At 35.6% G+C, this 19637-nt stretch overlaps 1 protein-coding gene across 1 annotated transcript in view; it reads left to right on the forward strand.

Annotated features, from left to right (window-relative positions):
* Positions 1–19637, forward strand: part of HMCN1 (hemicentin 1) — a 543624-nt gene that overhangs the window by 390439 nt on the left and 133548 nt on the right. Inside the window, 12 exon segments of the mRNA XM_007451144.1 lie at positions 1247–1343; positions 7055–7216; positions 7958–8071; positions 8185–8387; positions 8680–8761; positions 8871–9002; positions 9719–9868; positions 14222–14381; positions 16493–16617; positions 16851–17034; positions 17757–17854; positions 18747–19025. Coding sequence (XP_007451206.1) covers positions 1247–1343; positions 7055–7216; positions 7958–8071; positions 8185–8387; positions 8680–8761; positions 8871–9002; positions 9719–9868; positions 14222–14381; positions 16493–16617; positions 16851–17034; positions 17757–17854; positions 18747–19025 — 1786 coding nt within the window.

Consider the following 19637-nt stretch of genomic DNA (forward strand, 5'->3'; position numbering starts at 1 on the left):
AGAGCGGCTGGGCCCGTGAGCCATGGCCGCTGAGCCTGCGCGTCCAGAGCCTTTGCTCTGCAACGGGAGAGGCCACAACAGTGAGAGGCCCGCGTACCGGAAAAAAAAAAAAAAAAGAATAATGGAAACCACATAAATATCCTGAGTTGTTGGTCACTAATGGGTATGTCTATATTTTTCTTTTCAAGGGTCTTAAAAGGAAGATAGGCACTTGTAAAAATAACACCAACTCTTTTGTTAGGATGCAACTTAAGAAATTATTTCCCAAACATATTAGTGATGTTGTATAGGCCCAAGAATCTAAGCATCAGTGTATCCAACACAGGACCTATCCTATGGAGTTCTTTATTAAAAAAAAAAAAAAAAAAAGAATGAGTTTCACTGCTTGTAAATAACCTTTAATTCTCAAAGTATCTTCTGAACACCATGACTATTTCTTTTTGATGCTCATACAGCCTCTAGCTAAATACTTAAATATTTCTGTTGGCTAGAGCCAAAAGATATATAGATGGACAGAAATTTCTGTATAATAAAAAAAAGAAAATATAACTGCTATATTAACTAACTCTTGCTACGTAAAACAAACCACTCCAAACAATTTAAAACAGTAAGCATTTATTTAGCTCACAAGCTTTCTGGTTGGCTGGGTGATTCTTCTGGTCTCGGCAAGGCTTACTCAAGTGTCTGCATGCTGTGGATTGAATCCGTGGCTCTACTGATCTTGGCTGGGCTCTTGTACGTATCTGGGACCTCAGCTGCAATAACGAGGCTGACTCTGCCCACATGATCTCTCGCCCTCCAGCAGGTTAGTCCTGGTTTCCTCACATAGTGGTGGCAGGGTGCACATGGTCTAGGTTTGAAATGGAAGACTGTCGCATCCGTCATGCTCTATTGATCAAAGCCAGTCACAAGGCCAACAAAAGTTCTCCATCTTTACTCCACTCCCTGATGGGAGAAGCTTCACAGTCACACTGCCAGGGATGTACATAGGAAAGTGGGAGAATGATTTGGGACTTTTCATAGCCAATATACAAGTATGTATAAATTTGCCTTTTCTGATTAGGAATCTTTATAAATATTTATTTGATTGACCTAATAAAAACCAGTATCAGCACTATTATGTACAAAATTTTTTTCCTATGCTTATCTGGTATTAGCTAGAAAGAGTATGTATTGTTTATTCTCAAAAATTGACAAGTTGCTTTATAAAAAAATTTCAGTTGGAATTTCTTCATTTTTTCCTTAGATTCTAAACACTCAAATAACAGATATCGGCAGGTATGTGTGTATTGCTGAGAACACAGCTGGAAGTGCCAAAAAATATTTTAACCTCAATGTTCATGGTAAGAGCTCAGTTCCAAAAACATCTGTTAGAGTATGCTTGAAAACGCAGGAAAACTGTATTTTAGATTATGTACACTTATTTTGCATTTTTTAACTTGAACAATGTGTGGAGCCTGCATTCATTCAACCTTTCCCCTTCTTTCTTTCTACCACAGCTTGTGCGATTTATAAAGTACAAATCTTTTAGGGAGTCTGTTTTTATATTATTTCAGTCCCTTAAGAAAAAATAGTTACTCCTACATATTTGAAAGTAAAAAAAAAAAAAAAAAAAATCACAATTTGAAATCCCAAAGATTACAAGTTTATACGAAGTTAGAACCAAATATAGCTCTTCTGCCCATAATAATTTACCCACTGGGCCTGGTTGGAAGCAGTTTCTGTCCTCAATTGTAGAATTCACGTTGAGTTACACCCTCCGGTATGTAATATACTTCCTGAAGAAGAAAAAGTAACTTTATAGAGTTAAATAATTCCTGAAAACCATCAGTACACCTAATTTATTTAGTAGATTCTAAGTTCTCAATAAATGCTAGACACTCCATAAATACTATTTGCTAAAAAAGCAGTTAGATGTCAGCCATAAATAGTTTTATTTTCATCATGCACAGCTGCTTCCAGAATATTAAATTGGAAATGCTGAACAATTATTATAAAAGATTTTCTTTAAACATGTGATTCATATGCAAAATTCTAGCTTATTTTGGAAATAGCTGAAATTTGACATTAGTGAAAAATTTCTTCCTTCAAAAGACTTTTATTTAGCATAATGGATATTCTTTTTTGGTGCGATATATAGGGAGTATTGATGTCTAGCAATGTTTGGTGTTTCTGTAACAGATATTTGAAGCACTCTTACCTTTTTTTATTCCCAGTGCTTAGCAAGTTTTTTTTTGAGTAAATCTGACCAAAATAGAAGAAATGTGTTATGAATTCCCCGGAAGAATAAATTAATCAAATATAATCATTGTGAAAGTATACTGTACTAATCTAAGTAATCTAAAGTAATCTGTAATCTAATTTGTAATCTAATCTGTACAGTAGAATAAATGTTGAAAAATAAAAATGTTGATCATTTTTCCTGATTCCCCAAGGCAGAATTAATTTTTCCTCCTTTATGTGGTCAAAAGCATCTTGTAAATACCCCAGTTTTAGCAGTTACATACTTTATATGTCTGTATCTTCACTCTTATCCCATAACTTTATTATAAATGCTGTAGGCAAATGGTCATTTCTTACGGACCTTGGTCTTCCTAAACCTTGTCTAAAGTCATGGTAGTTGCTAAATAAATATTTGTTGTTCCTTTATTAAATATATTTCCTTCATATCCATTTCCTCTTTGTAATGCTTAGGAAAAACACCTGAAGTAGGAGCCTTGCCTGACTTGAGAGGCAGAAGCCACTCGTGTTTACTACTGAGAATTGGAGTTCAGGAGCAGGGGTCTCCTCTTTTACCGGTTAACAGTGTCTTGAGCTCCTGCCTGCAGTCAGGAACCCATACTTAAATATTGGAAAATTTATGTGGGAGAGAAACAGTTTAAATTGTTTTCACTTAAGACCGTACCATTTGTTATCTCCCTGTACAATATCGCTTGCTTCTTTTGGACTCTAACCTTCAGTCTGTTGACCTCCCAGTTATTTTTCAACCCTCTGTGTCTTTATTTTCCTTCACATCCAGTTTAACTTTCATGGACCAGCATATCAATCACTTCTCTTAGCCCACGCCTTCTCAGCACTCCTGCTCAATAAAGGCTCAACTCTGCGTGTAACAACACAACACACTAACTGCTTGATACCTACCAGGTGCTGTGCCAGGTGTTTTATATATGTTATTTTACTTAATTATCTCAATAATCCCAGGTGGTTGGTACTATTTTGTACCTCATTTACAGATAAAAAAGCTGAGGCTCAGTGAGATGAAGTAACACGCCCAAAGTTACACAGCTGGCAAATACAGGACCAGGATTTTAGCTTAGGTAGTCTGATTCCAGAGGCTTTAAACTTAGCTGCTTTTCTGTATTACCTCTCATTGAATTCCATACCTGCACCTAGGTAGCTAACTATGGCTAGAGGAACTCTTGGGGTCAGGACTATTGGTGTTATTATAAATTCATAGATACTGCTTGAAATGACCCTTTTATACTGCCTCTTCATGGCTCTACTCCACAGTGACTCATACCTTCTTGAATGTCAGATGGCCCCTGTCTTAGCTCAGGAAGCCATTAACAAAATACCAGAGACTGCATGGCTTAAACAATAGGAGTTTATTTTCTCACTATTCTGGAGGCTGGAAAGTCCAAGATAAGGTTCCAGCAGGGTTCAATTTCTGGTGAAGGCTCTTTCTCTCTTGCAGATGGCCACTTTGTCCTCACAAGGCCTTTCCACTGAGCACGCATGGGCAGAGAAAGCAAGGAAGCTCTCAGGTGTCTCTTTTTATAAAGACAATAATCCTATAGGATGAGTGCCCCATCTTTATGACCTCATTTATCTTTCGTTACTTCTTTAAAGGCCCCATCTTCAAATACAACCACACTGAGAGGGCTTTAGTATATGAATTTTGGGGGGACACAAACATTCAGTCAATCACAGTTGCCTCTCACCTTCAGTCAGTCAGTGCCCTTACCTCCTGTTTTACAGGGAAAAGAGAAGGCATATGGCTGAAACCACTTCGAATTCCTACCATCAAAATGAGAATATTAGCTGCATGTGATGCTGCCATTTCTTCCTTCCGTTACAACACAAGATGGGAGCATTCCTCTACCTTCTAAAGACTGACTTGACTCTGTGTCCCTGGCGACTGCCTGGTCAAAAATCTCACAATCTCCTCTCTTCCTCTCCAGTATTGAAATTCACACTTTTACTGGCTCCTTCCCAAGAGCATTTAAATTTACTCGTCTCTTGCCTCTTAAAAAAAAAACCAAAAACCAAAAACACAAACAAAAAAAAACCCAAAACAACTCTCCCTTAGACCTAGTATTTCTCTTCAGAGGCTTCCTTCTCTTTTTCCCCATTTCAAAGCAGCCTTCTCTAATAGCCGCATATATTTACTGTCTCCTTTTCCTCACTCCTCCCACCATTGCTCACCGGATTTCACCCCGACTCCAATGAAACTGCTCACTGAATTCATGAAATGACATCAGAAGTCCAACAGGCATTTTCAGGCTTTATCTTTCTTACCTCTGAGCGTTCAACATCCTTGAGCATTTGACTATCTTTTTCAAAAATTCTCTTCCTTTGGCTTTTGTGATGCCCACACCCCTTATTGATAATCTTGCCTTTCCAGTCTCGCATTCCCAGTCGTCTTTGCTAGTTCCTCCTTCTCTACCTGAGTCTTACGCTTTTGTTTTCCAAGCGCTAGACTTTACTCTTCCCACTCTTTTCTTACGTGATCTCATGGATTCCCAAATTTCAGATACCATCTATGTGCAAAATAGTTTGCAAATTTTTATTTTCAGCCAGGGCTGCCTCAGGAACTCTAGGCGCTTCTGTTCAAATATGTAGTTCTTATTGACACAAATGCCTAATAGTCACTCTAAGACCATGTGTATATAACTGAGCTCACTACCTTTTCCCAAAAATGTGTTCCTTCTCCAGGGATCTCTGTCTCAGTAAATGGAATCACCATCTTCGCATTGTTTGAGCCAGTAAAATGAATGTCATCCTGGATTCCTCCTCCTCCTTAAACCTCACCCCCAAAGCATTGAGTCCTAAATATTCTACCTACATAATATTCTGGATCCACTCACTTTTCTGTCCTTTCTGACACCATCCTAGGCATAGCACTATCATCTTCTGCACTTATTACAGCAATAGTCTCCTAACTGGTCTTTCTGGGTCCCTTCTAGCCTTCTCATCAGTTCCCTCCACTGTGGCCAGATGGATAACTTTTAAGCTAATTTTTGAGTAAACCACTCTTCTGCTTTCCTTTCCTTAGGCTGTTATTTCAGCATTCTTAATGATGCCCAGAGGACCCTCTAGGATTTTATACTATTTAGTCCTTTAACCTTTGCCTTCTCCACCTTACTCCCCAGCAGCCTTGCTCTTCAGACTCTGGTCACGTCAGCCCTCTGGTGCCACGTTCTTTTCCCCATTTGCGCCTTTGTATGGGCCATGCCTTCCTTCTGAAAGACCCGTCCATTATCTGTCTTCCGCTTAGCTTATTCCTGCTCATACTTCAGCATCTTTTTAAATGTCACTTCTTCCTCCTGATCCCCAAACTAGGTTATTTCCCTGTTGTCACCCTACTCTTCTGATTGACACTCAAACTCATCACACTTGTAATTACTAGGCAGTGTCGGACAGCGGCTAAGAACAGGGCTCTAGAGCCAGACAGCAGTCTTCCAGTTTCTTCCGGTATCTCTAACTGTGAAACCTTAGGCAAGATGCTAACCTCTCTCTGTCTCAGCTTGCTCATCTATAATAAATAAGAGGATAAGAACTGTATCTAACACATAAGGTTTCTGAGCCTCCAATGGTATACGTGAAGTGTTTAGTTCAGTGCCTGGCACAGCATAACCACTCAAAAAAATGTTAGCTGTTATTTTTTGTTCAATGTCTGTCACTATCACCAAATTATTAATGCTTTATAGATATTATCTATTATATTTTTCATACTGTGTCAGCACTTATCACATCTGAAATACAGTAGGTGTTTAATAAATATTTGATAAATGAGTGGATGAATGAATATGAAAATTGGTGGATAAAAAGACCATGTATAGTAAAATTTAAAAAGCAATTTTGCCTTTTGATCTTTTGCTTTTGTTTTTGATGCTATTTTAAGACCTCAGTCTTAATATAAAAGAGTATAATATAACATAGAGAGTATAATATAGAGAGAGTATAATATAATAATAGAGTGTTACATTAGTTGTGTTCTTTATTTCATGAGCAAAACCCACCTCTGCCTTTATTTATTAACATATTCATTCATTAATGTATTCACTCATTTTTATGCTCATTCCTCGCTCCTATTCCCACCCCCCACACAGAAACCATTCAAATACGTATGACGTTATTCCTTCCACGTGCATGTGTTCTTGTAAAAAATCTATTATTCCATCTGCATGTGTTTTAACATGCATAATTGGCATTGCATTATTAATCTTATGCTTTTTTACTCCACTTTTTCTCTGTACTGCTTTTGCTTCTGGAATTCTTTTTTGGTTTTGAACAATAAGCCATTATATTGCTTATTTCTTAAATCTTCTGCTTACCTTGAAAGTCAGTGATTTACATTGTTGAAATAACCTGTATAATTTATTGATAGATACCCTAAAATAACAGGTCTACTCTATTATTTCTATAAGCAAGAAAATAAAAACTTTAAGGATATAATATTAAAAACAAGAATATTCACATGTATTTAATAAAAAGCAGTATTAGGTCTGTGTACATTGAAAAAACCATCTCAGGAACTGGCAACTACATTTTACAAATAAAATGCAGAATAATTCTGTCTGAAAATTCTAGTATTCTGTTTCAATTGGGAAAAACGAAACTGATGGACATGAGTTTGATGAAGACATTAGGGAATTCTAAGAAGAAAGGTAAATAATTAACAGTATCATTAACTCAGTGCTTTAGCAGAGTACAGTAGTTGGGATTATATTAATAAATTGGAATATGTATTGCTGATAATATCATTTTTCACATTTAATATGTTTACTATTAATACCAATATATTTCACTTTTAATATATTTACTATTATAGTTCCTCCAAGCGTCATTGGTCCTAACCCTGAAAATCTCACTGTTGTGGTGAACAATTTCATCTCTTTGACCTGTGAGGTCTCCGGCTTTCCACCTCCTGATCTCAGCTGGCTCAAGAATGAACAGCCTATCAAGCTAAACACAAATGCTCTCATTGTGCCTGGTAAGGAACTTAGAACTCTTTATGAAGTGGGCAACACTTTCTCATTTTTCTTTATTTAATACAAATGGCATTTCAACTTAGTCTCTTTCCAAACTTTTGTCTTGCTGCATTTATTTGTTCACATTAAATGCCTCTCTTCAGTCATTTGGGGCCATTAGGATAAGACTGTAAAGACTTTATGATTTCAGTGGGAATGTACAGTAACAAGGTCTACTTCAAGAAATTATGAAATTTAGGAACAGAACTGCTTAGCAATTACTTGGGGGTGATAGACTAGCAAATAGTGCTTTCATTGGATAAAATCACTGGTTGTTTTCAATCGATCCTGAAGCTCCTTGAAGACAGATTAATATCAGTAGATAGACAGACAGCCAGACAGCCACTTCTGCACTGTGGGAGATTTAAACCCAGAAATACTTGTTGACATATACTGACTATAGTACAATTATGGTTTGCTCATTAGAATCTATATGAAACAGTTCTATTATCCATGTTTGGTTACTGGAGAGAAAATTTTATTAATTTCTTCTTTTATAAGGAAGTAGAATAAATAGTAATGAAAGGATCAAAGGAAACTGATTAAATTCTTTCATTTTATATATGAAATGCTTCTATATGCTTCTATCTATGCTTAGATTTTCCTCGAAGGGAAAGGATATGTTTTGCTATTTATCTTATTGGTAAGTAGTTATTACAACAACCTCTGTACCAAACTTCAGTTTGCATTATATTTGCCCACAGGTGGTCGAACTTTACAAATTATCCGGGCCAAGGTATCTGATGGTGGTGAATACACTTGTATAGCTATCAACCAAGCTGGTGAAAGCAAGAAAAAAGTTTCCCTGACTGTTTATGGTTTGCTTCTACTTTTTTCATAAGATTTTTTCATTTTTAAACTGGTATTAGATATTTTCTATCTGAGCATTCTATGAAAAAAAAAATCCTCTGTTCTTATTTTCTTCCTTCAGTGCCTCCAAGCATTAAAGATCATGGCAGCGAATCTCTTTCTGTAGTTAATGTAAGAGAGGGCACCTCAGTGTCATTGGAGTGTGAATCGAATGCTGTCCCACCTCCAGTCATCACCTGGTATAAGAATGGGCGGATGCTAACAGAGTCTACTCAGCTGGAGATTTTGGCCGATGGACAAATGCTGCACATCACGAAAGCTGAGGTGCATCTTTTATTCTTGTTTGTGTGTCATGACTCCTTGGCGGGATTATGGAAGGGAGAATTGGAAGTTGCATATTCCCCTTACTACAGTGAAAAATTATTTTCATTTAAAAAATAACATCATCAATGCCATTATCCTCATTTTTCATTTAACAAAAAGCAGGATTGTAGAAGGCAATTAGGACTGGGGCATTTAAGCATAAAGATGACTGATGATTTAATCTACACTCGAACGGTGTGATTGGTCATCTATAACTTAATGGAGCACATACAATAGTATCTTTTTCTTTTAGGTATCTGACACAGGCCAGTATGTATGTAGAGCTATAAATGTAGCAGGACGGGATGATAAAAATTTCCACCTCAATGTATATGGTGAGCATCTGCCTCTAATATAAGTCTTTTTCCCCCAGATATGCAAATGCCAGAAAGTATCCTTAATTAACTTAATGAGGACACATGATTTTCTTCTGTCTTTTTACAGTGCCACCCAGTATTGAAGGGCCTGAAAAAGAAGTCATTGTGGAGACAATCAGCAATCCTGTGACTTTAACATGTGATGCCACTGGAATCCCACCTCCCATGATAGCATGGTTAAAGAACCACAAACCCATAGGTAATGTAGCTGTGCATTTTTTTATGATTGTTTTCTTTTGCTCTTGATTCACTAGGTTAATAAACTAGCACATTTTCAATATTATGCACATAGCTGTGTCTAGTTCATAAAGCCTAATGTACTGTAATATAAACTTACAAAAGGATTCTTTTTTTTTTTAATTTATTTTATTTTTATTTTTGGCTGCGTTGGGTCTTTGTTGCTGCACGTGGGCTTTCTCTAGTTGCGGCTAGCGGGGGCTACTCTTTCTTGCGGTGCGCTGGTTTCTCAGTGTGCTGGCTTCTCTTGTTGCGGAGCACAGGCTCTAGGTGCACGGACTTCAGTAGGTGTAGCTCACAGGCTCTAGAGAGCAGGCTCAGTAGTTGTGGCTCACGGGCTTAGTTGCTCTGCGGCCTGTGGGATCTTCCCGGACCAGGGCTCAAACCCGTGTCCCCTGCATTGGCAGGCGGATTCTTAACCACTGCGCCACCAGGGAAGCCCTACAAAAGGATTCTTCATTTTACAGAGATTTTTCTCCTTTCCATTTTACTGGAGAGAAAATTTTATTAATTTCTTCTTTGATAAGGAAGTAGAATAAATAGTAATGAAAGGATCAAAGTACAAGGGGAAAACTTAAAAAAATACATTTGTCACATAAAGACATTTTTACAGTGACTTATAGAGATGTTAAAATAAAAGCTTTTTTATGTTTTGTTTGGCTTTGTTTCTACCTCTAGAAAATTCTGACTCACTTGAAGTTCATATTTTGTCGGGAGGTAGCAAACTCCAAATTGCCCGGTCTCAGCATTCAGACAGTGGAAACTATACATGCATTGCATCAAATATTGAGGGAAAAGCACAGAAAAATTACATTCTTTCAATTCAAGGTATGTGTGGTACACTCTGATCTGTCTTCAGTTTCTTGTTACATTCTATCTATAGAACAAAATAAATGTACATCTAAATAGATCATTTATAATTGATTCAAAATATCTCTTTTTTGCATGTTTTGGATATTTTATTTCTTTTCCAATTTGTTGAGATATAAGTGATATAAAGAACTGTATAATTTTAGGGTGCACAGCATAATGATTTGACTTACAAAATATCATTAGGTAAACAAAAAATACTGTCAATTTTCTGTCCTACATTTGCCAGTAGATAGTATTTTCATGAAAATGGACATAAATGTGGAGAAAAGAATAGAAATTTCAAAATCTATTTTTTTTCATGTTTCCTGAAATGTTTACCTTCCTATAGTATATATTCTATTGAATTACTTGTTTATTTAAAACTGGAATAACTTATTTTGATGCTAAGCCTATAGGTCTCTCCTATTTATATAGATAAGTAAGATTTATCTCATGAAGATATTAAATATGAGATATAATTGACATATAACACTGTATAAGTTGAAGGTGTGCAACATAATGATTTGATATATGTATATATTGCAAAGTGATCACAATAAGATTAGTTAAAACCCATCACCTAAAAACTGAAATTAAAGAAAAATTAAGATGTTTATGAGTAATAGTGGTTTCTCCTATTAGTGATGCTTTAAGATTTCAGAAGTAAAAAGGGAAAAACTGCTATTCAGAGATTCAGTGTCAGAAATTGCATGTTTAATTATGTTTAATGCACTAATAATAATAGATGCCAATCATGGGGTATGTGGTTTGACCAAACATTTTGCCAGACTTTTTATATATGTTATTATGTCTTAGGACTAGAAATTGTATATAGACATAGGGCCTAGTCTGCACTTTTCCTATATTATATACTTGTTATAGGATGTCTCATTTACATTCTTATTGATTCAACTTCTAAATTGTACAAATTTGATATAATTATTATCATCTTCTGGACGACTAAAATGAGATTTGGAGATATTATATAGCAATGTGTTGGTAAACGTTTAACAGTTGACTCTGCAGACAAAAAGATCTTGATTTGTAACCAATCATTTGTCAGTTTCTGTGGTGTAAGTATTCCCACAGTGGCCCATTTCAAGGTTCGAATATGATGGCACCAAACATGGAGTAGGAAAGATGTGCAAAATTGGCTCTTGCAAGCTGGTATGAGCTGCCTCCAGCACACCACTATAATTATTTAGAAAGAATTAAAATGTATTTCTGACTTATACTACTGTCAGTATTTTTATTACACATTATTTCTTTTTTTTAATCAATAATTCTTTTTGTGAAGTATAGTTGATTTACAATGTTGTGTTAATTTCTGCTCTACAGCAAAGTGATTCAGGTATACATCTATATACATTCATTTTTTTAAAATATTCTTTTCCATTATGGTTTATCATAGGATATTGAATATATTTCTCTGTGCTATACAGTAGGACCTTGTTGTTTATCCATTCTATAATATATATAAAAGCTTACATCTGCTAACCCCAGCATGCCACTCCATCCCTCCCCCAACCCCCCTGCTCCTTGGCAACCACCAGTCTGTTCTCTATGTCTGTGATTCTGTTTCTGTTTCATAGATAGGTTCATTTGTGTCATATTTTAGCTTCCACATATAAGTGATATCATATGGTATTTGTCTTTCTGACTTACTTCACTTAGTATGATAATCTCTGGTTGCATCCATGTTGCTGCAAATGGCATATTTCATTCTTTTTTATGGCTGAGTAGTATTCCATTGTATATATGTACCACATCTACTTTAGGTTGTTTCCATGTCTTGGCTATTGTGAATTGTGCTGCTATGAACGTAGGGGTGCATGTATCTTTTTTTTAATATATATATATTTTTAAAATTTGTGGTTGCATTGGGACTTCATTGCTGCACGTGGGCTTTCTCAACTTGTGATGAGCATAGGCTACTCTTTGTTGTGGTGCTCAGGCTTCTCATTGCAGTGGCTTCTCTTGTTGCAGAGCATGGGCTCTAGGCACGTGGGCTTCAGTAGTTGTAGCATGCAGGCTCAGTGGTTGTGGCACACAGGCTCAACAGTCATGGCTTGCGGGCTCTAGAGCGCAGGCTCAGTAGTTGCTCTGCGGCATGTGGGATCTTCCCAGACCAGGAATCGAACCCATGTCCCCTGCATTGGCAGGCAGATTCTTAATGACTGCGCCACCAGGGAAGTCCTGCATGTATTTTTCTGAATTATAGTTTTGTCTAGATATATGCCCAGTAGTGGGATTTCTGGATCATATGGTAATTCTATTCTTAGTTTTCTGAGGAACCTCCTTACTGTTCTCCATAGTGGCTTCACCAATTTACATTTCCATCAACAGTGTAGGAGGGTTCCCTTTTCTACACACCCTCTCTAGCATTTGTTATTTGTAGACTTTTTGATGATGGCCATTCTGACTGGTGTGAGGTGATACCTCATTGTAGTTTTGATTTGCATTTCTCTAATAATTAGTGATGTTGTATATCTGTTCATATGCCTGTTGGCCATCTGTATGTCTTCTTTGGAGAAATGTCTGTTTAGGTCTTCTGCCCATTTTTCAATTGGGTTGTTTGTTTTTTTGTTGTTGAGTTGTATGTACACGTTATTTCTTTTTTTTAAATTAATTTTTTATTGGAGCGTAGTTGCTTTACAATACTGTGTTAGTTTCTACTGTACAGCAAAGTAAATCAGCTATGTGTATACATATATCCCCTCTTTTTTGGATTTCCTTCCCATTTAGGTCACCACAGAGCACTGAGTAGAGTTCCCTGAGCTATACAGTAGGTTCTCATTAGTTATCTATTTTATACATAGTATCAGTAGTGTATCTATGTCAATCCCAATCTCCCAATTCATCCCATCCCCCTCTTGCCCCCCTTGGTGTCCATACATTCTCTGTGTCTGTGTCTCTATTTCTGCTTTGCAAGTAAGATAATCTATACCATTTTTCTGGATTCCACATATATGCGTTATATACAATATTTGTTTTTCTCTTTCTGACTGACTTCACTCTGTATAATAGTCTCTAGGTCCATCCACATCTCTATAAATGACCCAATTTCATTCCTTTTCATGGCTGAGTAATATTCCATTGTATATATGTGCCACATCTTCTTTACCCATTCCTCTGTTGATGGACATTTAGTTGCTTCCATGTCCTGCCTATTGTAAAGAGGGCTACAATGAACACTGGGGTGCATGTCTTTTTGAATTATGGTTTTCTCTGGGTATATGCCCAGTAGTGGGATTGCTGGGTCATATGGTAGTTCTATTTGTAGTTTTTTAAGGAACCTCCATACTGTTCTCCATAGTGGCTGCACCAATTTACATTTCCACCGACAGTGCAAGAGGGTTCCCTTTTCTCCATGCCCTTTTCAGCATTTATTGTTTGTAGATTTTTTTTTAAAAAAAAAGCTTTATTGGAGTGTAATTGCTTTACAATGGTGTGCTACTTTCTGCTCTATAACAAAGTTGTAGATTTTTTAATGGTGGCCATTCTGACTGGTATGAGGTGATACGTCACTGTAGTTTTGATTTGCGTTTCTCTAATAATTAGTGATGTTGAGCATCTTTTCATGTGTTTGTTGGCCATCTGTATGTCTTCTTTGGAGAGATGTTTATTTAGGTCTTCCGCCCATTATTTGACTGAATTTTTTTTTTTTCTTGATACTGAGCTGCCTGAGCTGTTTGTGTATTTTGGAGATTAATCCTTTGTCAGTTGCTTTGTTCGAAAATATTTTCACTTCTTCTGAGGGTTGTCTTTTCATCTTACTTATGGTTTCCTTTTCTGTGCAAAAGCTTTTAAGTACACACTATTTCTTAAATGAATCATTAAGGTGAAAAACAAAGATGGCTAGAAAAAGGGAATAGAAATGATTAAAACTTGAAACCAATAGTAAACCTATCATTTAGAATAAATAATATTTAAATAGAGAATTAACCAACTTAGATACTTTTCTCAGATGTTTATGCCTAAATTTTATAAAACAGATTCTCCTGAACTGTATTAATTCTGAGCTATCTATTGAGGATTTAATCTAAGAGCGAATCTGTTTGGCCAGGAGGGGTGCCCATGAGGTAGATATGTCACCAACCACCATGAGCAAATAATTATACCAACTTACAATATAACAGGAATATCGAAATGATTCCTCTACCTATTCCTCATTTAAAAATAATTTATGGCAATAACAAGAGTTTGATCTTGAACCACAGTCTAGAAAGAATGTGAAATAAAAATGGCATATTGTTCTATGATTCTTTTGCATTCATTAGAATTTATATTCTTGTGCCTTGTTAATGAAAGTCAATTTTTTCTCCAAAGTTCCTCCAAATGTTGCTGGTTCTGAGATTCCAAGTGAAGTCAGTGTCCTTCTTGGGGAAAATGTTGAGCTGGTCTGCAATGCAAATGGCATTCCTACCCCTCTTATTCAGTGGCTTAGAGATGGAAAGCCCATAACTAACAGTGAAACAGAAAGAATTCGGTATGTGTGAAAAGATTTTCTGCATCATTAATTGTAATGTGTTCTACAGTTTTAGAGAGTTGGACACAGATATTCTCCTTGGAGAATCACTCAAAAGTATTTATCTGTGTGTGTATGTGTTCCTTATTTATCAGCTCTGTGTTATAAAATCTCCTCACATGTTCATTCCTGCAAGTGTTAGTTAACTGTTGTAGATTTTATTCCTCTAATTTCAGAACGTTTATACCAAAGTCCACATCATAAAATAATTCATTCTTCTTTCTTGCTAACATCAAACCAATTTCATCCTACAAAAGATTCATCAGTCATCTCTTAGATATGATTTTGTGTCCTGAAATCACCAAACCACCAGACATGCCATAGTGCTTGGCTCATTTTGAGAAAAGATACTATCATCATAACCTGGTTCATCTCCTATAGTGATTTGTCCAAATCCCGTTTTCAGCTGACACTTCATGCCACAAACCACAAAGAGATGGAATCATAATGTGGTAAGGGATTCCTGCTACTTTCAACAACAAATGCCTTTTGAAGGACACTGCAGAATTCTACACTCTACTATATTAGTTCATCACAAAGCCCTATAATATACACATACCAGAATAATTATAATTACTCAAAGAATTATATATACCTCAGAAGGCATTAATTAAATGTATTGCAAACTTTATCATTTTGAACCAGTATTTAAATTTAAGGGTCTGCAGGATATTTTCTAATCAATGAATTGACTATACGTAATTTAAAGAAAAATAAGTGTTATTTTCTTTGAAATCGTTTTATGTTAAAACTTAGACATTTGTCCCCTTTACAAGATTAGGTAAATTGCCAAACAATGTTTTAGCTTAGAGGTATATTTTGAGTTTCAGTTCTCTGGTGTGGACATTTCTGAATAGTTAAATATTTAGTTATTTATTAAATCACCTGATAGCAACCCTATTCTAAACCAAGTACTAGATAGTTGGTGGGACCTCAAGATCTTTAAGATAATATTTGTACTGAGGAATATAGGATCTATTACTTCTCCTCTCACATTAAGATCCCAAATATACTTATTGTTATGTCCACTTTATTATTTGTTTGCAGCTACACAATATGTGTAGGTTTGTAAATGGGCCAAGTTGTCAGTCAAATACAGTAATTTTTCCAAAGTCAACTTACTACTTTCCTTTGGTCATGGCAACTTGCTTTTTGTTTATTCATATGGTTAAACTCATGGAATTTAAAAATTCATAGTTTGAAAAAGAAAAAATAAAATAGACCCAGATAATAAGATTGTAATTCTCAATAATTATATTTAACAACATGATATAGCAGAAATGGAGTATTTACTTTGGACACTGGGAGAATCTAATAAAATCACTATTGTAAGAATGACTGTAGATAGCAATTTAATCTCTTTGTAAAACACAGGAAGTTTTATTTGATAATTAATGGTGTGTGAAGGGAATCAATAATGCAATAACCTTAATTTAGATATCATTGATAACCTAGTTGTATAGTTAGTATTCACTATTATGTAAATCAAAGGAAAAGCTTTAGCAGTTTGTAGAAAAATTTTTGCAAACTATACCCATACATGAATACTAAGTTGTTGTCAGTGTTTAAATAAATTATCCTATCCAGCTCCTTCTCATTAAGAGTATTAGTAAGTTGTTTATAGCTAGATTTTTCACTTTAATTTATCACTGTAACATTCTTCAGTTTTTATACCAGAGTTTTTATAATTTTCATTTAATTCCAGCCTTATATTGACAACTAAGGACAAAACATTCTATCTCTGAGAAGAACATTTCTTTGCCCATGATTTGGATAGAAAAGTTCCTAACCTGATTTTGTTCACTTCCTTTTTTCTCATACGGAGGCAGTGGATATATGATATCCATTACTGTAGCAGTTTAGCTGGTTGCTTGAAATCTCTACCAGTTTCACTAGCTCTGACTTTAACAGGCTTCCATGTACTTAGTGGAAGAGATTTGAACCATTATATCCCAGATGAAGATGCATTTTAGGGTGATGTTTTTTAAAGAATATAATAATCTGGAATGAGTTTTCCAGAAAGAGCTCCATATATTATCATCTCAGTGCCTCTGATATAATCTTTTCTATAGGGTGACTGCGGATGGCAGCACATTAAACATTTACGAAGCCCTCCCATCTGACATGGGGAAATACATGTGTGTTGCTACTAATCCTGCTGGAGAAGAAGACCGAATTTTTAACTTGAACGTCTATGGTAAATACGAAATTTCACCCTCTTTTGACTATGCTGCCTTAGGAATCGATCAGAAGAAATGAAGGTCCAGCAGTAGGTGTCTGAAGCATTTAGTTCTAAAATGTGATGTCCTCGTTGTTTCCTTTTGGGATACAAGGCAGAAATATAGGTAAATGTAGTTGAAATGATTGGAACTGGTGATACACACCCCACTCCACCCCACCCCCTTCTCTCTCATTTTCTATATGATGTAGTTCCACCTGCAATTAGGGGTAATAAAGAAGCAGCAGAGAAACTAATGGCTTTGGTGGATACTTCAATAAATATTGAATGCAGAGCCACAGGGATGCCTCCGCCACAGATAAACTGGCTAAAGAATGGACTTCCTCTGCCTCTCTCCTCCCATGTCCGGTTGCTGTCTGGAGGACACGTTGTCAGGTCAGCTTTCATTGTGTATGATTTGCTAGACAAAGTTACTGTGATTGTAAACTTTAACTTCATCTAAATAATGTTTTTAAAATGTCTTTCCCTGAGCTTTCACTTTTGTTTCCCTTTCAGACGCGGCACTTCAGGCCCGATTTCCTAGTGCAGAACGGCTGGGTCGACACCTCAGCTCCCGGGGCCCCATGCAGACTCCGCGACATAGAGCCTCAGCTGCAGCCAACCTCTTTCCCTAAGCTTTCACTTTTGTTTCCCTTTCAGTATTTTTTTAGAAGAGGGGGGATAGCAAGTAGAAGTTTGGCATGGTTTATTATTCTTATTTAAATGCTCATGTTTTAGTAAGTTTGTATAATATAGGTCTTTCATAGACATACATGTATCATATATTTTTTCAAGAACTACTACTATAGCTAAAACTTTATATGGCAAAATGATAGGAAGATGCTTACTACAATCATGTGATTTTCATGATTTTTATCATCCTCTATTAATATATATTTGAAGAATATTCACCTCTCATATTGTGTTATATTTTCAGTGGCTCTGTCGAATAAATGGCATTGGAGGCATCTATATTTTGTGATGGATGGTTATAAGCTTTATAACTAAAACTTCCCAAAATAAATCACCTTCCTTAATCTTTGTATTATCACAAATGTTTTATTTGTATATGTTGAATGGGATCAAATTACGAAGCGTTGGGTCAAACTGTTTTTCAGGATTGTGAGAGCTCAGGTGTCTGATGATGCTGTGTATACTTGTGTGGCCTCCAACAGAGCTGGGGTGGATAATAAACATTACAGTCTTCAAGTTTTTGGTATGTCACCAGAAACAATCCTAGTACTATACTATGTGTCCCAATATTAAACAACAGCCTTAATTTAAATATTGACATATCAGGAAGGAGTGGTAAAATAGGATCTTAACTAGGGCTTCTAGAATGCCTGCTCTCCAGGGGCCCATATATATTGGAGCATACTGTCTGTCAAAATACTTTTCTAACCTGGAATTTTGCATTCAGTGAAGTCTGAATTTTTAAAAATAGTATTTCAATCCAGACACAAGACCAGTCTTTTCATACAAAGAGAAAGTTAAGACTGTTTTCTAATAATGTTAGTGTCTCACTGAGAGTATTTAAAGTATGAATGGATGTGTGCATATATACTAAATATCTCTGTGTGTATGTTAGGTAGAGATAGAACTCAAAACATTCAATTTCTGAATTATTAAGATTTGCTAGACCAGAGTTCACGATTCCCAAGAATTTCTCAGAACAGTTAAGTAACTATTTACTATAGCCTACAAATGATTTATGTTGGATTATATACAATTTACTCTGGAACTTATTATTTTATTTATTCCACATAAAGTAGCTGGAAGTATACTTCTGTAATAATATACATTATAACAGTTTAAAAGGAAAAACCTAAGATGTTGAAAAATGGCCAAATTTTAAAACACATTTAGTTTGTATGTTCTACAAGGAAACAGTATTGAGGTCTTATTGCTAATATTTTGGAAGGTTAAAAAGTAGTCTACATAACACATGCTTTTATAGTAAAGTCATAAACTAATTATATGCTATTTTAAATTCTATATTTTTATAGATCATAGAAACACTATAGAACTAATTGAACCATTTAAATTTTTTAATCTAAATTGATCTCAAATTATAATAGATATATAATTTTGTTTTGTTTTCTATACAGTACCACCAAAACTGGACAATGGGATGGGAACAGAGGAAATCACAATTGTCAAGGGTAGTTCCACCTCCATGCCATGTTTTACCGATGGAACCCCAACTCCCAGGATGTCCTGGCTTAGAGATGGCCAGCCTCTGGGGCTTGATGCCCATCTGTCAATAAGCTCTCAAGAAATGGTCCTTCAGCTCATCAAAGCAGAAACTGAAGATTCAGGAAGGTACACCTGCATTGCCTCAAATGAAGCAGGAGAAGTCAGTAAACACTTTATCCTGAAGGTCCTAGGTAAGTAAAATAATTGGGAAATAAGTGATATTAAAGACGATAAGTAAGTATAATTATTAGAATCATTGGCTATAGGACAAAATTTGTAAAAACTTCATTGTACTTCATATTTCTGTTCTGTAATTCACCTAGGTTTACTTTTAGTATCTGAAGCATGTTAAGTTACTGTGTTTCTTATCTGTGTAAAAGGATGAACACTCCCACTTGTAAAACATTATTCATTGACAGTGCCATACAACCAATTGATAAGTAGCTTTTTAACGTTTTTGAAGAACTGAAATCACTTCTGATGCTAGTAATTTAATGGAGAATCATGATATTTATACTATTATGTTATTCCAAACAATCTTTAAATGATCCAGTCCGTAGATTATAGTTGTAATGGTCATTTCAAATAGTCTATTTACTCTTTTGTGCGTTAAAATAAGTATTTTAAATAGGTATTCCAGCGTTCTACATGCAAATAAATAGTATAAAGGGAAAACATCTTTTCCTTGAAGTAAAAAAATTTGACTTTGGAAGAGAAATGAAAATGAATAAAATGAATTACTTCAATAATCAATAATTTTTTGGAGTTTTTTCTTTTCACGATGATTGAGGTGAAACCTCATG

Source organism: Lipotes vexillifer, unplaced genomic scaffold (genome assembly GCF_000442215.2).
Source record: "Lipotes vexillifer unplaced genomic scaffold, Lipotes_vexillifer_v1.1 scaffold343, whole genome shotgun sequence".
Lineage (NCBI taxonomy): Eukaryota > Metazoa > Chordata > Mammalia > Artiodactyla > Lipotidae > Lipotes > Lipotes vexillifer.